The sequence below is a fragment of the Nematolebias whitei genome, chromosome 5 (assembly GCF_014905685.2).
Source record: "Nematolebias whitei isolate Nwh7 chromosome 5, NemWhi1, whole genome shotgun sequence".
In the NCBI taxonomy this organism is placed as follows: Eukaryota; Metazoa; Chordata; class Actinopteri; order Cyprinodontiformes; family Rivulidae; genus Nematolebias; species Nematolebias whitei.
In genome coordinates, this window is record NC_056502.1 from 55,080,171 (window position 1) to 55,103,710 (window position 23,540).

The following is a 23,540-nucleotide window of genomic DNA, read 5'->3' on the forward strand; positions in this document are numbered from 1 at the left end:
ATTTCCTGACTGGAATAATGATAAACTATGATTGAGTCCTTATTGTTGGGAATTTCAACATACATGTATGCTGCCCAGAGAAACCACTGGTGAAGGACTTTCTCAGCCTCACTGACTCTTTTAAACTGGTTCAGTGGGTGGCTGGTCCCACACATGAACATGGACACACGTTGGACCTGGTTCTCTCTCACGGCTTGTCTGTGAACGACATGGAGCTATATGATAATGTGATTTCTGACCATAGGCCTGTTTTAATTGATGTTGGTTTGTCCTGTGCTCCAGTTAAATCCTAAAGCCAGATCTGAACCCTGGTTTAATGAAAAAACTATTGCAGCCAGACAGGAGTGCCGCAGAGCTGAACGGAGATGGAAAAAGGATAAACTGGAGGTTTCATTTTACATTTTAAAGGACTGTCAACGTCAGTACCAGAACACTTTAAAGAGGCCAAAAAAACAACACTTGTCAGACATTATTGTGTCCAATCATAATAATCCACGTGTCCTTTTTAAAACTATTGACTCTGTCCTGAAAGCCCCACAACCTTTCTGTCTGGAAGCCTCTACTGAACTTTGTAATGACTTCCTGCAGTTTTTTTTATAAATAAGGATATTACCACAAGGGCCCTTATTTCAGCCCCTGCTTTTGACCCCTCCTGCTTGGTCCCCTGCCTGGCTGTGTTCGATAGATTTGAACCAGTGACTCTTACCCTTTTAGAGGATGTGGTCGGCCATATTAAACCATCAGGTTCTCCTCGTGACCTTGTCCCCCCTCGTCTTTTAAAAGAGGTGTTTTCCAGCATTAGTCAGGTGATTCTTGCTGTTATCAATAGCAGTCTGTCCTCAGGTGTTGTCCCAAGAAGTTTTAAACATGCTGTGGTGCAGCCTCTGTTTAAAAAGCCTAGCCTAGACCAAACTGTCTTGGCTAATTTTAGGCCCATCTCCAAGCTGCCTTTTATTTCAAAAATTTTAGAAAAAATTGTATATTCACAGGTCAAATGTTTTCTGGATGAGCACATTATCCTGGAGGTTTTTCAGTCTGGCTTCAAAACTCACCACAGCACAGAATCAGCTCTAGTCAGAGTTTTTAATGATATTTTTAAGACTAATGATTCTGGTGAACATGTGGTTCTTGTCCTGCTCGACCTAACCGCTGCCTTTGATACCGTGGACCATAACATTTTAATATCACGCTTACAGCACCAAGTGGGTATCTGTGGTACTGCACTGAGCTGGTTTAGGTTCTATCTAGCAGACAGAATCATGTCTGTCAACATAGCTGGGTCTGAATCCTCCACTGCTCCTCTGTGTTTTGGGGTTTCACAGGGCTCTATTTTAGGTCCCCTGCTTTTCTCCCTTTACCTGCTTCCATTGGGATCAATCCTTAGAAAGCATGGGATCTTTTTTCATTGTTACACTGACGATAGTCAGATCTATATGCCAATAAAAGAGAAAGATGCCCCCTCAATTAGGCCACTTCTGTTGTGTTTTGAAGACATCAAAGCCTGGATGTCATTAAACTTCTTAAATTTCAATGAAAAGAAAACAGAAGTGATGGTGTTTGGTCTTAGTGGCTCTTGTGAACCTTGCCCTGTGGATCTGGGCCCTCTGGCACCACATGTAAAGAAAACTGTTTCTAACTTGGGTTTTAAAATGGACAGTGATTTTAAATTAGAGTCCCAGATTGGAGCGGTGGTCAGGACCAGTTTTTATCACCTCAGACAGCTGGCTAAGGTAAAGCCCATCCTTACAAAACAACAGCTGGAAACAGTAGTCCATGCCTTTGTCACCTCTCGGCTGGATTACTGCAACGCTCTTTACCTTGGAGTCAGCCAGTCCTCCCTCAGACGCCTCCTGTTGGTCCAAAACGCTGCTGCTCGGCTTCTAACTGGAGTTCAAAAGAGGGAGCACATCACCCCCACTCTGGCTTCACTCCACTGGCTGCCCGTTCATTTTAGAGTTCATTTTAAGATTCTTTTATTTGTTTTTAAAAGTTTAAATGGTCTTGCTCCATCCTACCTCTCTGAGCTGCTTCACCCATGCTCCAAGAGTGTGGAACGATCTCCCTCTTCTCATCAGACAAGCCCCTTCACTGTCCAGTTTTAAAACTCTTTTAAAAACACATTTTTACTCCCTGGCTTTTAGCACACACTGAATTTACTCTGCACAGTTTTTATTACTTTTATTGATCTTAATGTTTTAACAACTGTTTTTATGTGTTTAAATGTTCTTGATTTTATATGTACAGCACTTTGTGGCAGCTGTGGTTGTTTTAAAGGGCTTTATAAATAAAGTATTATTATTATTATTATTATTATTATTATCTATGTCTACAAACCTGTATGGTCCCACAGCTCTGGAAAGACTCAGTCATTGTTCCAATACCAAAAATCAAGACTGCTCAGTCCCTGAACGACTTCAGGCCTGTTGCCCTGACTTCTTTAGTTATGAAGTCATTCGAAAAACTGATTCGGAAGACCCTCTTGTCAAAAGTTGAAGATCATTTGGACCCACATCAATTTGCTTATCGTTCACATAGAGGAGTGGAAGACGCAACAGGAACTCTTTTAAATATGGTTTTAGGACACCTTTGACATGGTTCTTTTTTTGTTTTCCTGCACCTCTGTTCCCCATGTCATCATCCACAGCTGATCCTTATTCTAAATCACCCCAGGTGCTCCTCATTGTCTCATTAGTGTCAGTATTTAGACTGTGTGTTTTCACTCCTTTGGTATCTGGGCTATATCCTTCCACGGTGTTATGGTCTGTGTCAGCTCCACCTATTGTATTCTATTCGAAGTAAGTTTTGCTGCCCCGTCAGCATTTTGTTTTGTTCAATAAATTATTAGTTATTGTTCACTATCAAGTCCTCTGGTTTTTTCCTGCACGTGGGTTCAAACCATTAAACTGCAGAACATGACAGAAAGCCCAGATCATAAAGAACCCAGCAGGAAAATTGACATTTTTAAATGGCTCTCCCGTGAGGCGGACAAAACTGCCGAGCGGGAGAAGGAGAAGAAGGAGCGAGAGGAGGCGAAGCCCATCATCCGATGGGGTGGCTGTCAGCTGGATGAGTCCAGACCTGCCCGGAGACGAAACACTCACAGCTGCGAGGTGGAAGTCCTTCCATCTCCGCTCCTGGTAGAGGAGGAAGAGAAGTGGACATCCCAGTTCTACGGAACGCGTCTGGCCATTAAGCCTGTGCGCTGCTCTCCACCGCCGCATTCCTCTCCACACCTTCGCCATTTTTCTGCCACCTGTTCAGGAGAGAATCCTGAGTCGAAGGAGTTCCAGCTTGTTCCTGGTCCTGACTCACGCCGCCATGGCAGGAGGTCCAGACGGCAGAACCAGAATGGATCCACCGACCTGCAGCTCCTCCATCCACCTTCCAAGACGCACCAGGGTGAGAGGGGGAGAATTTTGCTGGTGGAGGGGCACCTGAGCCCTCACTTGCCAGAATGGCGATCGGGCTCTCATCCAGCTGAAGGGTCACCTCAAATAAATGAGCAGCCGAACCCCCGCACCTGTGTGTCTGTGGCTTGTGGGGAGGACGGTCCCCGCACCTGTGTGTCTGTAGCTTGTGGGGAGGACGGCCCCCGCACCTGCGTGTCTGTAGCTTGTGGGGAAGACAGCCCCCACACCTGTGTTTCAGTGGGGGTTGGAGATTACTTTGTCTGCCCTGCACCACTGGCTGTGGACTCACTAGACTTGCTGGTTTCCACACCAGCACCGGCCACACTGATTTTCACACCAGCTGTCACTTCTGGGGTTTCCACGCCTACTGCAGCTCCACAGGGCCCCACGTCGCCTGCTGCAGCTCTACAGGGCCCCACGTTGACGGCTGTCACTCCACGAGCTTCCACTCCGACTACGGCCCCCGTAGGTCCCAAGCCTCTTCTGGGTCCCAAGCCTCTTCTGGGCCCCAAGCCTCCAGTGGGCCCCAAGCCTCCAGTGGGCCCCAAGCCTCCATCACCTGTTGCTGTAGGCCAGTCTCCGGTCCCTGGTTCTCCTGCTGCAGTCCCGTCTCCCGTTCCTGGTTCTCCTGCTGCAGTCCTGACTCCACCATCACCACCTGCTGCAGCTCTGGTTCCTGTCCCTGACTCGCTGGCAGCAGCTCGGAACAAATTTCCTGATGCAGCCCCGGTCTCTGATTCTCCTGCTGCAGCCCCTGAGGTTTCCACGCCTCAGCCTGCTGGTCCCCGGTCTGCAGAGGGTTCCATGACCGGACCTGAATCTGCCACAGAAGGTCTCAAGTCTGCTGCAGTTCTTGAGTGTTCCACACCTCCTGAGTGTCCCATGCCTCTCGAGGACCCCACGCCACATGAAGCTTCCAAGCTGTTTCCCACACTGCATGCAGCTCCTGAGGTGGTGTCTACTCCTGCTTCAGGGTCTCCGGGCCCCTCGCCTGCTGCAGGGTCACCGGTTTCATCACCTCTCTCCGGTCTGACTCAAGGAGGGTCCAGGCGCACTCCACCCATAAGAGGAAATGGACGACCATCTGACCGGTTACCTGGACACCTGCCTCACCCTGGATGGTCCCCTGGCCATCCACCTGGACTCTTGGGCATGGGTGCTTTTCCCCCTTTTTCAGTTTTCCCAGGTCCCTTCCTGTCGGCTTTTCTTTTTCTCTCATCCTTGGGGTTTTTTCTTCTTGTGCCCTCCATCCTGTCTCCTCCCCACTACCTCCCTAGTTATGTGGGGGCACCGTTTTGGGGGTGTCAGGTGCCACCCTTGGGGGGGTTATGACATGGTTCTGTTTTTGTTTTCCTGCACCTCTGTTCCCCATGTCATCATCCACAGCTGATCCTTATTCTAAATCACCCCAGGTGCTCCTCATTGTCTCATTAGTGTCAGTATTTAGACTGTGTGTTTTCACTCCTTTGGTATCTGGGCTTTATCCTTCCACGGTGTTATGGTCTGTGTCAGCTCCACCTATTGTATTCTATTCGAAGTAAGTTTTGCTGCCCCGTCAGCATTTTGTTTTGTTCAATAAATTATTAGTTATTGTTCATTATCAAGTCCTCCTGTTTTTTTCCTGCACATGGGTTCAAACCATTAAACTGCAGAACATGACAACCTTGAAGGTATAAAAACCTTTGTAAGATTGCTTTTTATTGACTTTTCATCTGCTTTTAACTGTATTCAACCCCACATTTTAGCAGAGAAATTACAATGTCTGTATCATCTTGACTCCGGCCTCATATGTTGGCTTGTGGACTTTTTAACTGTTCGGTCTCAGCGGGTGAGGGTTAATGGGGGTCCTCTCTGATATCCTTCTGTCCTCTACTGGTTCCCCTCAGGGCTGTGTTCTTTCGTCTCTATTATTTATTTTATACACAAATGATTGTCGCAGCCATTTCCCTCAGTGTCACATTGTAGCTTGCTGATGACTCTGTCATCCTGTCCCTTCTGAGCAGTGATGACCCAGACCCTGGGCCTGTGATTGGGGACTTCACAGAATGGTGTGAGTCTTCCTTTTTAAAGCTAAATGTTTCTAAGACAAAGGAGATGGTCATTGATTTCAGAAAAAAATCTTCAGTTGCAGCTCCTGTGGTCGTTAACGGTGAAGCTGTGGAGAAGGTGCAACAATATAAATACCTAGGAACTGTTCTTGATGATAAACTGACCTTTGACCTCCACGTGAACACACTTTGTAAAAAGGCCCACCAAAGGATGTATTTTTATCGGAAGCTTTGTGGTTTTAATGTTGATTCAACTTTTATGAGAATGTTTTATTCATGTTTTATTTAGTCTATTTTAACCTTTACCTTCATCTGTTGGTTTGGACTTTTGACATGTAAGAACAGGAGCAAACTCTTGGGGATTGTCAGGATGTGCAGCAAAACTACTGGCATAGACCTATGGAACATCGCTGACCTACACAAGGTGAGGTCAGTGAATAAGGCCAGGCAGATTCTGGCAGATCCTGATCACCCACTCCATGATGAGTTCAGGTTGCTTCCATCTGGACGCAGGTTTCTGCAGCCCAGATGTAGAACAAACAGATTGAAAAACTCATTCATCCCTGTAGCAATCAGGTTTCTCAATGAACACTAATTTTAATACTGTTACTTTAATGTCTTAATGTCTTGTGTATATATATATGTATGCGTATGTGTATATGTGTATGTGTGTGTATGTGCATGTGTGTGTATATGTGCACATCTACTGACTGTGATACTAATTGCCCCTTGGGGATAATAGAGATACTTGAACTTGAACAAACTACAGTAGCTTTGTCTAAGACACTAATATAAATTAATGTAACAAAGAAAAAGATTGTTTTTATGCCCTAGATTTACTGAACAAACACTTATACATCAGAGCTAAACTGTCCCTCTGTGCAGATATGTTTTGCCATTTAAAAAGTCAAAGGCCTGTCTGTTAGCAAAACATCAGATGAACCACCAAACAGAAATTTAAACTTGCAGAAAATTATTGCATTTACAGATCCAGCTAATTAACATTTGAAGCACAACCATCTCAAGATGGCCACCACAGCTAACTGAACATGAAATATAAAAATGACAATAATTCTGTAAATTTTACACATACTGGGCTAAAAATGTGGTGTGATAGTAGGTGAGAGTCTGTATCACACACTTTGTGAGTTACACCTCACAATATGGCATGAGACGGAGCAGAATGTTATCTTCAAGGTTGGACCAAAACAGCTGTAATTTATCTTCATACAATAAGAACATGAGTCCAAGACTAGGATGAAAGGCAGCATTCTATTTTTTTTCTCTTGAAAACAAACAGTCAGTAAAGAACTTACTGATGATTGTGAATGTCTTTAATAAAATCAGTGAACAATCTGAGGAGCTGCTGCTCTAATTTAGCCCTGCTGCTGGACTTTCAGGCTTGAAAAGGCTGATATATTCTAAAAACTATGTGCAGATACTGACAATGCTAACCACATTCATTTACATTTACATACATGCACAAACACAATTAAATTGTAATAATTTATGTTTTTTACCTGTTTCTCAAACTGGCCATAGTCTGGACCCTGGTCCGGCTGGAAGAAACTTATTTCTCCATGATTCTTTGCCATTTCGATCAAGCCCATAGCGGTCCTTACCGTGGCATTGCGAGCATGCACGAACACCATGACCTGCCACATAAAGACACAGGCTAAAGTGGATTCATGCATCAACAAATTTCCCATTTCAAATAGCGGTAATCACAACCAACAGAGCCTGGCTGAAATGTGACAGCTGCAGAATCCAAACCTGTCTGAAGAGAAACAGAGCACGAGATTTACACCAGCTTGTCTAGTGTCAATTTTACAATAGACCAAAACCAGCTTACAAAGTAAACATTATTACAAAATCCAAAAAAGTTCAATCTGGTCCTCTGGACATTCAAAAAAAACAAAAAACAAAACAAAGCAAAAAAATATAGAAACGTTTCGTCTCTCACACCTTGTTTGTCACTCTTTCAAGGATGAAGATGTTCACATCCTGGATAGAGAGGAACAATGGTTTGAGAGGAGTAAAGGAGGCCATCTTTGTGAAAAGAAATCGTCCATCGTTATCAACAGGGGTGGAGGCCTACGTGTTCAACTGTCCCCCTCTTACAATGCTGTGATTGCTAGTATCACTCAGCCCTCTGTGAACAGTAAACAGCCATCAGGTGCTAATGATCCATTGTTAGGCTGATGGTCCTTCTTGTGCATGTGAGCAGCTGGTTTTGGTTGTCAGCAGCAAACTGGTTGATCCACTCTGAGAAGGTGCTATTTAAGAGACTGAGCTGAATACAGCACCTCAGAATGAGGAAGTCTCTCGGATGAGAGAAGAAACGTTTCTATATATATATATATATTTTAGTGGATCCGGCCATGGACACCAAGCTCCGAGTCCCGAGGTCATACAACCCCCCAACAAAAGCCCGACAGAGCCAGGGCCCCCAGGCCCCCTTAGGCAGCCACCGGGGGGGGCACACCCCACCACCCAGCCCCAGCCGCTGAGAGCCGCCAATGCACTGGCGGCAGGGGAGCCCACCACCGGAGTGAAGCACGACCCACCAAATGGGGGGCCAAAACTGATCCAAGAGAGAGGGGGCACCCAAAACCCAACCTGAGACAAACAGGCACACAGAGACAGCCCGACAGAGCCTCTGTTGGGCCGTCAATGCGTCCCACCTGCCCAACAGTGACCGCAAGCCAGCTCCAGGCCAGGGGCCAGAGCAGCAGGGAGCAGCAGCTGAGGAAGGCCGGCCCAGCACACCAATGCATCCCTAAAGGCCCACACCATAGGCCCGGAGAAGCCCCGACATGCCACCCAAGCACCCCCCCCCACACACACACACACACAGCACCCCGCCCTATGAATGTCACATCAGGCTGACCAGCCAGCACTCCGTCGAAGTGCAGCCACGCCCTCGACCGCCGCCACGCACTACCAACGACCACACACACACAACCACAGCCGACCTCCCACCAGAACCCAGCAGCCACCCCAGCCGAAGGGCTGGCCATCGCAACCAGGAACCCTGATCAAAGGGTCCAAACAATCCAGGGAGAACCGGAGCACCAACCCCACCCCCCAACCCCCCCCCAAGCCCCCAACCCCCACCCCCCAGCCCCCAACCTGGCAGCCTACCCCCCCCCCCACCCCCCGAACCCAAATGTCAGACGGAGAATGAGGGTTTAAGGAAAACTGTGGAAGACCCAACTCCTCCCTCCCCCCACTCAAATAAGATATTGATGCATGTTGTTATATAGTGCATTTAAAATGGGGGGATGAGGCGGCGACTGGCACAAACCCACCCCCTTCCCAGAGGGCAAGCAGTGCCCGTTCACCTCCCCAACCCTTGTCCAGAACCCTAAATGTCTACATTCTACATATGAGAGTGGGCACAGGTCCCTGAGGTGAGAATGATTACACATCCCACCCCCTATATGCCACCGTGTGCCCACTCCAGACCTTATATATGCATGTGTTGTGAGAATGTTATATGAGAGTGTCTAGGTTGTTTGATAAAATTGGGGCCCAGGTCTCCACGAACCACAGAGATGGAGGATCCTCCCCGCAGCTCAGTAGTGCACCTGAACCCCAAGGCCCTGCTTGAGTGGTGGTGTGATGGAGTGGGTGGAGGAAAATGTCAGGATGGGGAGGAACAACTGAGGTGGCAATGCCCTCCCAGGGGGCCAGCTCCCCCACTGACCCCAATAGGCACCCCCATTCTCCGAGATCCACCAGGGGAGGGAGGCTCCAGTGCATCCATCCAGGAGCAGGAGGCAGCCGCACCACCAGGAACCCAGGCCACGGACTGGCACATAGCCCCGAGGACCGACCAAAACCTGGGCCAGCAACCCAAGCACCCCCCCCCCGAGAAGGGGTTCTCTGCAGACCAAAAGTGGGCGTTTCTGGCGAATAGGCGTTTATGGGCGGCGAACACTGATTGGCTAACAGTATTTAATAGGCGTTTGTCGGCGGCGAACACTGATTGGCTGTGGGTAACCCTTAAAGTCACGAGGATTATTGATGAGGTAATGTTTCTTTGCAATGTTTGACAAAGAAATATGGTTTATTGTACTTATAAAGCATGTTATGTTTTCACTTATGCATTTTATTGAAGTACGTTTATTGTAGGTCACGATAGTTTCGACCGTTCTCTCGTTGTTGTCGTAACGCACTGAGGTAAAGTGAGCCTCCACAGCAGCTCTCACTGTGCACGTTTACAACAACTGGGTGTTGCTTTTCAAAATAAAAGCTGAAAATAAAAGTTCTTAATACTTGAAAAATAAATATTTAAAAGCTGAGTATAACTGAAAAATATGAAAAACAAATAAATAAAAGTTGTTATTAGATGAAAAATAAATAAATAAAAGCTGTTAATTATATCTATGTCTTTCTGCCATGTCAGGGACCACTCTCACTTCAGGTTGACTCTAGAAGACCCCAAGATGTTGCCCAACAATGTTGACCAACATCTGATGTTGACTTTCAAAATAAATCACCTCCAAAGTTTAACATAGTTCATAGTAATAGTCAAATAGTGCGGTGGAAGTGGTCTCCAGCTACAAGTACTTGGGTGTACACATGAATGACAACCTCAGCTGGAGCAACAACACCACCAGCCTGATCAAGAAAGCTCATCAGAGACTCTACTTCCTCAGACGGCTGAGGCGAGCTGGTCTGGGAAGCTCAGTCCTCACCTCCTTCTACAGGTGTGCAGTAGAGAGCATCCTGTGCTCCAGCATCAATGTGTGGCATGGAGGCTGCACAGCTGCAGAAAGAAAAGCTTTGCAGAGAGTGGTGAAGGCTGCACAGAAATCTGTTGGAATCAGTCTCCCCACCATCACAGACATCTACACCTCCAGATGCAGGAAGAGGGCCACCTGCATCATGAAGGACCCCACCCACCCAGCACACACACTTTTTGCCCCACTCCCCTCAGGAAGGAGGTTAAGGAGCATTAAGTGTAGAACCACTAGACTGAGGAACAGCTTCTACCCTGAGGCTGTTAGACTCATGAATCTCTAACTAGAATAATCACTGTGAAAAACCATATCATGTTGCTGCTGATCTGTTTCATGTTGCTGCTGATCTGTTTCAATGTTGATGTGTTCATGCGTGCACATCTGCTCACAGACTCATGTTCATGTTTGTGCTGATGTTCAATGTTTTATGTTATGAGTGCTTAGTGTATATTTAGTTGATGTTTTTCTTAGTTCATATCTTAGATGTTATTACTGTTTTTCTTATAGATTTTATTGTCGGATGTAACTGGGACCTTGTGTACATAATTTCGCTCCACCACATGTACCACATGAGGTGCGAATGACAATAAAGAAACTCTGACTCTGACTCTGACTCTGAAAAGTTGCTGACCTTGTTGCAACATGAGTTAACACAAACATGAGTGTAAATTGTCAATGATTCAATAATGAGTAATAACTTATTCAATAAAAAGTCTGTAATTTGTCAATAATAGTCAATAATTCATTCAAGAATAGATTATGGGTGTTTGGTATGGCTCAGTGGCTAAAATGGGTTGGATGTTAGAGAAATTACTTAATTTTAAATTACCTGAATGTACAAATTCCTTCATTTATAGTTAAACTTTAGGAAATCAACTTTTTTTTCCTTGTGAAAAAAATATCAAAATTAACTTTAAAATCTAATCCAGGATTAAGTAACAACTAGCAACACCCTAACTGTACTATGTTCTGTGTTTCCAACAGATGCTATGACGACTTCTAAAAATGGATGTCCCAATAAACACATTAAAAAATTCAATGATGCATCAAATGTTGTCTGAGTATGTTTGAAGGTAATAACAAATGTGAAATCTGGAAAACAAAGAGAATTCCTGAATCTGTCTTGTGTGCGGGCAGCACGGTGGCGCAACTGGTAGAGCTGCTGCCTCTCAGTGAGCAGGTCCTTGGTTCAAACCCGGGTCCAGGGGCCTTTCTGGGTGGAGTTTGCATGTTCTCTCCGTGCATGCGTGGGTTTTCTCCGGGTACTCCGGTTTCCTCCCACAGACCAAAAACATGCATGTTAGGCTGATTGGTAACTCTAAATTGTCCCTAGGTGTGAGTGAGAGAGTGAATGGTTGTTTGTCTCGTTTGTCTCTATGTGTCCCTGTGATGGACTTGCGACCCGTCCAGGGTGTACCCCGCCCCTCGCACAGTGATTGCTGGACATGGGCACCAGCGACCCCCGTGACCCAAAATGGAATAAACGGGTAAAGATAATGGATGGATGGATGTCTTGTGTGCTTTGATGTACATAAGTTTATTGGAGGTCCTGAAACAACTTTTCTGAGAACACAAAAGATTTTTATTTTACCTTTGGTCAAGATGTCAGTTTGAAATCAGGCTGCTTACTGCAAAACCAAGAGGTTTTTTAAGACGGTCTTCATTTGTATTGTTTTGTCGACTAAGCTAAATGTAATTTCTAAAATATGGATAAATCTGATCTCATCATGCAGCATAAGCAACTGGGTATAGGTGTGAGGGCCAAAAGTCTGGTTATGTACTGACTCCTAAATGTGCTTGTTTTCTACTGAAACATGGAGTAGGTTGACCTTTAAAATGTGAGACAGCTGAGGAAGTTAACCAGTAAACAGAATACCTGCTCCAGTTGCAGAAATCTTACAGAAACTGACAATCACTCATCTGTAGTGACTGCAGGTTGAACAAGAAACTGTGAAGTTAAAGGAAACATCCTTTGTCCCAAGGCCAGTTTAAGTATCATTAATATTTTTCTTTCTTTATGAATCGATTGTAACTTTGTTCACATTTTTCAACAACCAAAATGGAATTTGTTTTTTAATGTTATGGCTAGGTATTAAAAAAAAACAACTAACATTTAGCTCCCCCATTACCCAGTTATGTTGCTCTTATTTTGAAATGTAACCGGAAGTTCTGTGTTGAGAGTCGAAAAAAGAAGTTATGGAGACGCCGCAGCAGTATACTGGAGCAATGTCGAACCGAGACGCCGCCAGTGTTGAATCTGAGACGCCGCTAATGTCGAACTGGTTAACACCATAGACATAATATGCCTGTGGTTAACACAATCTGCCAATAACGCCTTGTTTTTAGACATAATGTGTCTGTGGTTATGGCATTTTATCGTTCAGCTTTTTTTTCTATCGTCCAATCAGATGTGGCCGGCCAGACACGCCTATTTTTCTATCGTCTAATCAAATATGGCCGTCCAGACACGCCCATTTTTCTATCGTCCAATCAGGTGCGGCCAGCCAGACACGCCTATTTTCATATAGTCCAATCAGATATGATCGCCCAGATACGCCCATTTTCCTATAGTCCAATCAGATATGACCGCCCAGATACGCCTTCCGAATTTGGCTGCAGAGATACCTACTTGCCCCCCCCCCCGAGATCGTCCAGACCCCCAACCCGATCCCCAGCTCAACACCCAGCCCCCCCAACCAAAGAAGCCACCAAACTCCAACAGCGACAATCAGCCAGGAGTGTCCAAACAGCCGCAGACAGCGCACCACGATGACCGAGAGCGCACTCCCACCCCCACAAAAGGACCGACCAGTCCACCACAGCAACACCCACAATGAGAGCACCCCATGCAAGGGAGGACACATGCCTAACATGCCCAGACACCCCAATGCCAGCAGTGCAGAGCCACCCAAGCAAAAGCCCCCCCACCCACAGCCCCCCAGCCAAGCACCAGACCGCAGCCACAGCCAGGCAGGAAGGCCCCCAGGCTGAGTCCCCCCCCCCCCCCCCCCCCCCCCCAATGGCAGAGGCCACAAAGCCCACCAGCACACCAAGGGCCCCCAGGCCAGGGCCGGGCGCCGGCGCATGCACCGGCCCAAGACCCCGACAACATACCCGCCAAGACGCGAGACCCCCGGATCAAGCCGGGACCCCAGCCCGGGAGCGACACTACCCCAGAACCCTGAACCCGCGCCCACCACAAACCCACCCAGGAGCAGCCAGGCCACCAGGTCAGCAACCTGCGCCTGCCAGTACAGACCGCCCAGAGGCCTGCATGCAGCCAGCAGAGGTCAACGCCCAGAACCACCAAAGCCATCTCCCCAGTTGAGCGCCATTGCCCCGGGCCAACGGCCACCCCATGCCCCCAGCCCCGATACCCCCCCACATCAACCACGATGCCCCATGGGACAAAATCAAAGGGGTTTACCCACCTCCACTACGGGTTGGAGCCAATCAAAGAAGCCCAGAGAGATTGGTCTGATGTGGAGGTACAGGCTACCTCAAGACTGATAAAATCCAACAAAAGGTCTTTATACTGTTTAATACCAAGTGTATTTTTATTTTTCAAATTTATGAGTAAAGTTTTTTTTGCTATACATAAAGCAGTAAAAATCATATGAATTGACTTTGTCTCCAAGGTGACATCATCTAAGTGACCCAATAAGCAAACTGACGGAGAGAGTGGAATATTACATCTCCGACACTTTGATAAGTCTTCACATATCCGGCACCAAAACCTCTGAACAGGTGGACAGAACCAAAATGCGTGGATGTGATTGTCAGGAATATTGTCTGTACACTGTGAGCAAACATTAGATGATGCGAAACCCATCCTGAACATCCGTTGACCTGTGTAGTGTACTCTATGAAGGATTTTGTATTGTATTAATTGTAAATTGGGGTTTTTAATCATCTTAAAAGTTCTTAGACATATCTGAGACCAGAAGTTTTGGTCAAAGTTGACTGACAAGTCTGTCTCCCATTTTACAATGGAAAGGGATATTGATTCATCTATTTTAATGAGTGTCCGGTAAACCTTAGATAGTAATTTGGGAGGGTTAAGATTTAGGAACTCTAATGCACTTGTTGGTATTTCAATTCTAGTGTTATTAAGGTTAAATTTATTTTTTGTTATAGATTTAATTTGTTGACATTCTAAAAATGTATTCTCATCAATCCCATATTGTGTTATTAATCTGTTAAATGGGATATAGTTTACTTCCTCATATATATGTTCAAATATTCTATTCCTTTACACCTCCAACCTGGGAAGTTTATCATATTATTCTGTTGTAGGATGTCAGGGTTGTTCCAGATGGGCGTACGTTTACATGGGATTAGTGAAGACTGTCATTTTAAGAAACTCCCACCAAGCTGTCAGAGAGGAGCTGATATTGATGCTTTTAAAGCATTCCTGTCGTTTTATGTTTGAGCTAATGAATGGAAGGTCCGAGATCATTATATTATTGCAAAGTGTCTGTTCTATGTCTAGCCAGGGTTCATCAAGGGGTGTGTGTTTTATCCATCTTGAGATGTATTCTAGCCTGTTGGCTAGAAAGTAATAATAGAAATTGGGTAGTTCTAGTCCTCCTTTATCTTTGGTCTTCTGTAGTGCTTTTAGTTTAATACGTGGGGGTTTATCTTTCCAGAGAAATTTAGAGATGGATGAGTCCAGGGATCTAAACCAGTCAGATGATGGTTTATTTGGGATCATTGAGAATAGATAGTTTATTTTAGGCAAAACCATCATTTTTATTGAAGCAATTCTTTCCATGAGAGACAAGGGTAGAGATTTCCATCTAGCAAGATCATCCTCAATTTTCTTTAAAAGTGGGATGTGGTTTAGTTTAGTTAAATCTAGGAGATACTTTGATACCCAAGTACATAATATTCCCTGACTGCAGTTGTGTAGTAAGGGAATTGTTGAAATAGCAATTAATTGGTAGAACTGTGGATTTTATCCAGTTTATAGAGTAATCTGAAACTCTTGAAAACAAGTTTATCAATCCAATAACCTGAGAGGGAGGTTTGTGAATGCTGGAGGAAGAGCAACACATCATCAGCATATAGACTGATTTTGTGCTCTATGTTCTTGCATTTAATGCCTTTAATATCTGTAGTTTGCCTGATTGCTGCGGCCAGCGGTTCGATGAAAATAGCAAACAGTGAGGGGGAGAGTGGACATCCCTGCCTCGTGCCCCTTTGCAGAAGAAAGCTAGCAGATATTTGATTATTTGTCCTAATGCATGCTGATGGGAAGCATATAATATTTTTAACCAGTTTATGAAATAATTTCCAAAAACAAATTTATGCAAGGCTGCAAATAAAAATTTCCAGTTAACTCTATCAAAAGCTTTTTCTGCATCTAGAGAGAATATTACAGTTTCAATATTTTTACTGTAAGAATAATCAATTAAATTAAATAATCTGCGTGAATTTGTGGATGAATTCCTCCCTTTTATAAAACCAGTTTGGTCAGGAAGTATTATGACAGGAGTTATATTTTCTAATCTTTTTGAGAGGGCTTTACAAATTATTTTAAGATCAACATTGATAAGGGATATGGGACGATAACTAGTAGATACAGGGTCTTTGCCTGGTTTTAACAGGAGAATGATGTTGGCTGAGTTTATAGTTTCTGGAAGTCTGTTATTTTTTTTTTCAGTTTCCTGAAGAATTGTGTGAACTAGTGGTGCCAGGATATTCTAGAATTCTTTGTAGAACTCTGCTGGAAATCCATCTGAACCTGGAACTTTTTTATTGGACATGCTTTTGAGGGCTTCCTGGAGTTCCACTGGTGTCAGTGGTGAGTCCAGCTCCATTGATTGATTATCTGATCATTTAGGAATTGTTATTTTATCCAGAAATTGATCAATTTCATTATCTGATGGGTTTATCTGGGGTGAGTATAAAGCTTTATGAAAATCTCTGAAAATGCTGCTTATTCTTTCTGGATCATAAACTGTATTCCCAGTCAAGTCTTTAACAGCATGAATAGTTGTTTTGTGTCTTATTTATTTTAAGCTGTTTTGCTAGAAAGCTACCTGATTTATTGTTCTGCTCAAAGTTTTCTTTTCTGAGTATTTGTATTAAGAATTGAGTTTTTTTGTTAATAAGTTCATTTAATTCTAATTTAGCTTTACACATTTTCTCCAACATGTCTTCATCTTGGGAGGCTTCTAACAATTTAATGGTTTCTTCTAATTCCTGAATATGTTTATTTTCTTTTTTTCTTCTTATGTGATGAGAATGAGATTGTTTTACCTCTCATCACTGCTTTCCCTGCCTCCCAAAGAACAGATGCTGATGTTCCAGGCAAGTCATTAAACTCCAGATAAGAAGCCCACTCTTCTGTAAAATATTTGATAAAATCTTCATCTTCAAACAATGATATATTAAATCTCCAGTTTATACTTTTTGGGATTTCTTTACTGTTTGCTAGATTTAAACAGACATGAGCATGATCACTGACAGCTATAGGGTGTATTTCAGTGTCCGAGATGTCCGTCAACAACGAGCTGCTGACTAAAAAATAATCCAGACAAGAGTAAGAGTGATGGACAGGTGAGAAGAAAGTATACTCCCTACAGTTCGGGTGAAGAGATCGCCATGCATCGCAAAGTCCATAATCAATCATGTAATGTTTAACTATATTTATGGACTGACATCTGCGCTGAGTTCCTGCTCTACTACATCTGTCTAATTCTTCATTTAAACCAAAGTTGAGGTCACCTCCAAGTATAAGTGAGCAATCCAAGTGATCAGACAGTGCTGAGAAAAAATCATGAAAAAAAGAGGTGTCATCAACATTTGGGGCATATACAGGTCCTTCTCAAAAAATTAGCATATTGTGATAAAGGTCATTATTTTCCATAATGTAATGATAAAAATTAAACTTTCATATTTTTCAGATTCATTGCACACCAACTGAAATATTTCAGGTCTTTAATTGTTTTAATACTGATGATTATGGCATACAGCTCATGAAAAAATTGATTGGATTTAACCAATACTTTGTGAATGTTGGAACTAACCTTGCAACTATGATACCTAAAGTGAACAGTAATTTTAACTATTTAATTGATGGTTGTCTTGATAGTATGTTCCTGAATGGAACTGATGAAGAAGAAGTAATGAAAGTAGTTAACAACCTTGTTGATAAAAAGTCAAAGGATTGGATGAATATGGATATGACATTTGTGAAGAATATAATGGGCCATGTAATCAAACCATTCATATATATTTGTAATTTATCCTTTACAAAGGGAGTATTTCCAGATAAAATGAAAGTAGCCAAGGTAGTTCCTCTTTTCAAAAATGGTGACAAATGTGTGTTTAATAATTACAGACCGATATCCTTGTTACCTCAGTTTTCAAAAATCCTGGAGAAACTATTTAGCAATAGATTAGACCAATGTATTGAAAAACAGAATATTCTAACTAATAATCAATATGGTTTTAGAGCAAAAAATTCTACATCTATGGCTCTCATGGACTTTATTGAACAAGTAACTACTGCTGTGGACCAAAAACAATATTGTGTAAGTGTTTTTGTTGATTTAAAGAAGGCTTTCGATACTGTTGATCATAATATTCTAGTTAATAAATTACATAAATATGGTATTAGAGGATTAGCGTTACAGTGGGTGTGTAGTTACTTGGAAAACAGGAAACAGTTTGTACAGATGAATGATGTGAGATCAGATCTCTGCACCATCACATGTGGAGTTCCTCAAGGATCTGTACTTGGTCCAAAGTTATTTATTTTATATATAAATGATCTGGTTAAGGTGTCTGGAATCCTCAAATCTGTTCTTTTTGCTGATGATACAACATTTTTTTGTTCAGGTAATAATATTGAACAGTTATTGGAATCAATGATGAATGAGTTTGTTAAAATTCAGAATTGGTTTAAACTCAACAAATTATCATTAAACTTGGAAAAAACAAATTATATGATATTTAGTAACAGAAATAAAACTATTGATGTTCCATTTTTAATTGAGGATTCTGAGATTAGTAGAGTTAATGAAGCTAAGTTCTTGGGTGTCATCATTGATGAAAATTTGTCATGGAGGCAACATATAAACTCTGTTAAAATGAAAATATCCAAATCTATTATGATATTTTATAGAGTCAGGTATCTATTGAATGACAGAGCGCTGTATTTACTGTATAATACAATTATTGTGCCACATTTAATTTATTGTGTTGAAGTTTGGGGAAAGGCGTGTAAATCAATTACAATGCCTATTTTTATTTTGCAGAAAAGAGTCGTAAGAATCATAACAAGAAAGCATTATTATCATCCAACAAGTATATTATTTTATCAAATGAAATTGCTGAAGTTCCATGATTTGGTAGACTATAATATTTTATCACTTATGTATAGAGCTCATAAAAATATACTATCTTTTAATATCCAAATGTACTTTGTGAAAAGATCTAGCTGTTACGATCTAAAAGGGAAAGACGTATTTGTTAAACCACAGTTTAGAACAAGTTTGAAGGGAAGATCTACCGTAATTCAGGGAGTTGGTTTATGTAATGACTTAGTAAAAGAGGTTAAGGATGCTATATCAATTTATGTATTTAAGAAACTGATTAAAATCAAATTGTTAAATGAATATCAATGATTGTATTTTGATGAGTATTGTATGAGAATTGTAAAATATTTTGATTTACTTACTTGTATTCGCTGTTTACAGGAAACGTTTGTTTGAATTGCTTATTAGATAAATAAGGAGCAGATTTAATAAGATTTTTTTCTTCATCTGCTACCTTTCATTTTATATTTAATATTTTGTTGTTGTTACATATATGTTGATTATGTTGATTGTTATGTATTTATAAAATGAATAAATAAAATAAAAAAAAACAAACAAAAAAAAACAAAACAGAAATGCCTGTCCCAAAAAATTAGCATATCATGAAAAGGTTGTCTAAACAAGCTATTAACATAACCATCTGAATCAACAATGTAACTCTAAACATCTGCAAAAGATTCCTGAGGCTTTTAAAAACTCCCAGCCTTGTTCCTTACTCAAAACCGCAATCATGGATAAGACTGCTGACCTGACTGCTGTCCAGAAGGCCATAATTGACACCCTCAAGCAAGAGGGTAAGACACAGAAAGAAATTGCTGAACGAATAGGCTGTTCCCAGAGTGCTGTATCAAGGCACCTCAGTGGGAAGTCTGTGGGAAGGGAAAAGTGTGGCAGAAAACGCTGCACAACGAGAAGAGGTGACCGGACCCTGAGGAGGATTGTGGAGAAGGGCCGATTCCAGACCTTGGGGGACCTGCGGAAGCAGTGGACTGAGTCTGGAGTAGAAACATCCAGAGCCACCGTGCACAGACGTGTGCAGGAAATGGGCTACAGGTGCCGCATTTCCCAGGTCAAGCCACTTTTGAACCAGAAACAGCAGCAGAAGTGCCTGACCTGGGCTACAGAGAAGCAGCACTGGACTGTTGCTCAGTGGTCCAAAGTACTTTTTTCGGATGAAAGCAAATTTTGCATGTCATTCGGAAATCAAGGTGCCAGAGTCTGGAGGAAGACTGGGGAGAAGGAAATGCCAAAATGCCAGAAGTCCAGTGTGAAGAACCCACAGTCAGTGATGGTCTGGGGTGCCATGTCAGCTGCTGGTGTTGGTCCACTGTGTTTTATCAAGGGCAGGGTCAATGCAGCTAGCTATCAGGAGATTTTGGAGCACTTCATGCTTCCATCTGCTGAAAAGCTTTATGGAAATGAAGATTTCATTTTTCAGCATGACCTGGGACCTGCTCACAGTGCCAAAACCACTAGTAAATGGTTTACTGACCATGGTATTACTGTGCTCAGTTGGCCTGCCAACTCTCCTGACCTGAACCCCATAGAGAACCTGTGGGATATTGTGAAGAGAAAGTTGAGAGAACAAGACCCAACACTCTGGATGAGCTTAAGGCCGCTATCGAAGCATCCTGGGCCTCCATAACACCTCAGCAGTGCCACAGGCTGATTGCCTCCATGCCACGCCGCATTGAAGCAGTCATTCATGCAAAAGGATTCCCAGCCAAGTATTGAGTGCATAACTGAACATGATAATTTGAAGGTTGGGTTTTTTGTATTAAAAACACTTGTCTTTCTTTGGTGGGTTGAAATATGCTAATTTTTTGGGACAGGCATTTTGGGTTTTCATGAGCTGTATGCCATAATCATCAGTATTAAAACAATTAAAGACCTGAAATATTTCAGTTGGTGAGCAATGAATCTGAAATATATGAAAGTTTCATTTTTATCATTACATTATGGAAAATAATGACCTTTATCACAATATGCTAATTTTTTGAGAAGGACCTGTATGTTGACCATACACAGCTTGTAGTTATTTATACAAAGTTTTATTTTTAAATATCTACCCTCTGGGTCTGTAACTGTGTCTAGTACTGTAAAATTAACATTTTTGTGTATTAATATTGCCACTCCTCTTTGTCTTGAGTTATAGCAGGCACAAAACACAGGAAACTCAGGTGATTTAAGATCATCTGCAGTTGTAATAGATTTATGAGTCTCTTGTAAAAAGACAACATCTGCCTGTAGTCTTTTAAGCTGGTTTAAAATTCCTAATCTTTTTTGCTGAGTACTGGTTCCATTGACATTCCAAGTCACAAACCTTAATGTGCCCATAGTTGTGCGTGAGTAGCTAAAGTTGACCAGCGCATGTCACCATAGAGACAAACATATCAACTAAAATCAGAGTTATTGCTTGAGATTGCCTGTTTAGATGTTTAGAAACACACAGTGATGTTTGAAGTGGAAAGATACAAGAATATTGAGTAGAAGCTGGGTGTGAAAGAAGTTGAAAGATATAAAGTTCTCTGGTGTGTGTGCGAGTGTGTGTGCATATGTGTGTGTTTTGGTGCGCTTGTGTGTAAATGTTTGTTGGGTGGTAAAGAAGAAAAAAAGACTGATGAAGTGATGTGGTAACAGATAAATGTAAAAGAGAAAATAGTAAAAAATAAAGAAATTTAAAACAAAAAACAAAACAAAAAAAAGAATAGCTTTGACACTGTTCACCACCACCAGTGCAGACACCTTATCGAGCTGTGCTTTACATTTTATTTACAAATGCCAGTTAATTTACCTCCAGTGTTACAAGCGTTAAACCAGGACTATTCAACTAAACTACCCAGGGGGCCACAGTTACTGAAAGCCAAGCGCTCAGGGGTCAGATATCCACCAGTTCTTATCATTAAGTTACTTTGTTTTATAGTTAAAACTCTAGTTTCGTTTTAAGAGTGAACCCATTGGTGGACCGAACTTAGCTCACCTGTTGGCCTGATTTGGCCCGCGGGCCGTCAGTTGGACAGCCCTGCTTCAAACTAACCTGTTGTTCCTTTTAATAATGCCACGGAGTGACGTCCCGTTCCCTGAACAACTGACCATTAATATAAAGTTTGTCTACAGCCACCGTAGCTCTGACACCCTCAGACATGTATTTCTTCCTGATTGGAAACAAAACCTGCCTCTGATCGAGGATCTCTTTAGGAAATTGATCGTTCACACTGAAGTCCGTCCCACGCAGCTCTCTGCCCGACCTCATACCTGCTATTTTTGTTTATAGTGTTCAAATTTAGCTATAATCTCTAGAGCAGGTCATGTGCAACTTGAAACCTTCTGGTTCCCCCTTTGATGTGGTCCCCCCTCGACTACTAAAGGAGATTTTTCCAACTCTAGGTCCGTCCATTCTGGGTATAGTAAACAATAGTTTATCCACTGGCGTGGTGCCAAAATCCTTTAAACATGCTGCCGTCCAGCCTCTCCTGAAAAAACCAAACCTTGACCCCTCAGTCGTGTCCAACTTCCGGCCTGTCTCCAAACTCCCATTTGTTTCTAAAGTACTAGAGAAAATAGTCGAGTCCCAGTTGAAGTGCTTCCTGGAGGATCATGCCATCTTAGAGCTTTTCCAATCTGGCTTTAAACCTCTCCACAGCACTGAAACTGCCCTGCTGAAGGTCTTTAACGACATCTTCAGATTCACAGATACCGGTGATTCTGTGCTGCTTGTCCTGTTGGACCCCACAGCCGCCTTTGACACCATCAACCATGAGATCCTCATTGCTAGGTTGGAGCAGTGGGTGGGCGTCACAGGATCAGCCCTCAATTGGTTCAGATCTTACCTCGCTGACAGATCCTTTTGTGTCTCCATCAAGGATTTTAGTTCCGCAGAGGCAGAGCTTAAATGGGGGGTTCCGCAGGGGTCCATCCTGGGTCCCCTCCTATTCTCTTTATACCTGCTGCTGCTTGGTGATATTTTCCGGAAACACAACATGCCCTTCCACTTCTATGCCGATGACTGTCAAATTTACTTCCCCCTAAGACACAATGGTACATGCTCTATTAAACTGCTGCTCAACTGCCTGGCTGACATCAGGGACCGGATGGCTATAAATTTCTTGAGTTTCAATGAAAAGAAGTCTGAAGTCATGTTGTTCCCTCCCAACGACACTATCACAAACCACTGTATCGACCTCTCCACTCTAACCCTGTCAGAAAAACAAAGAGTCAAAAATCTGGGCGTGATAATGGACCCTTCCCTGAAGCTTAACAATTATGTAAACATGATTGTTAAATCATGCTTCTTCCAATTGAGGCGGCTGTCTAAACTGAAGCCCATATTATCCAAAAATAACCTGGAGACAGTAATACATGCATTCATTACATCTAGGCTTGATTACTGCAATTTGCTCCTGTTTGGTATCAGTCAGACCTCCATTGCACGACTACAACTGGTCCAGAATGCAGCAGCCCGATTTTTAACCAGTACAGGCAAAAGAGAGCACATTACACCAGTTTTGGCCTCACTGCACTGGTTACCAGTCCACCTTAGAATCCAGTTCAAAATACTCCATGTATGTCTACAAATCACTGAACAGTGTGCCCCCCCCCCCCCCCCAATCTCTCTGATATGCTACAACCGTATGTCCCACCACGTTCCTTGAGGTCAGCGGACCAGTTGCTCCTCACAGTTCCAGGAACTTGTCTTAAGCGCAGAGGTGACAGGGCCTTCTCTGTAGCAGGACCAAGACTCTGGAACGAGTTACCTCTGCTTGTCAGACAGGCCCCCTCCCTCTCGGTTTTCAAGTCCCGCTTAAAAACTCACTACTATTCAATAGCTTTCAACACCAGATGATCTGTGTTTTGATCCTGTATGCTCCACACTGGTTTGTCGTCATTATCTGCATCGTTTTTATGTCTACATTATGATTTACTTCATTTTGTATTCTGCTTTGTGTGTTACTCGTTGTTCTGTCTGTACAGCACTTTGGTTGGCCTTGTCGCTGTTTTAAGTGCTCT

The 23,540-nt window shown here is 43.0% G+C and overlaps 1 protein-coding gene across 1 annotated transcript in view; it reads right to left on the bottom strand.

The window, feature by feature from the left end:
• Window positions 1–23,540, bottom strand: part of LOC119410439 (activating signal cointegrator 1 complex subunit 3) — a gene marked incomplete in the record, with an annotated part of 282,415 nt that overhangs the window by 195,942 nt on the left and 62,933 nt on the right. Inside the window, 1 exon segment of the mRNA XM_037677348.1 lies at window positions 6,979–7,113. Coding sequence (XP_037533276.1) covers window positions 6,979–7,113 — 135 coding nt within the window.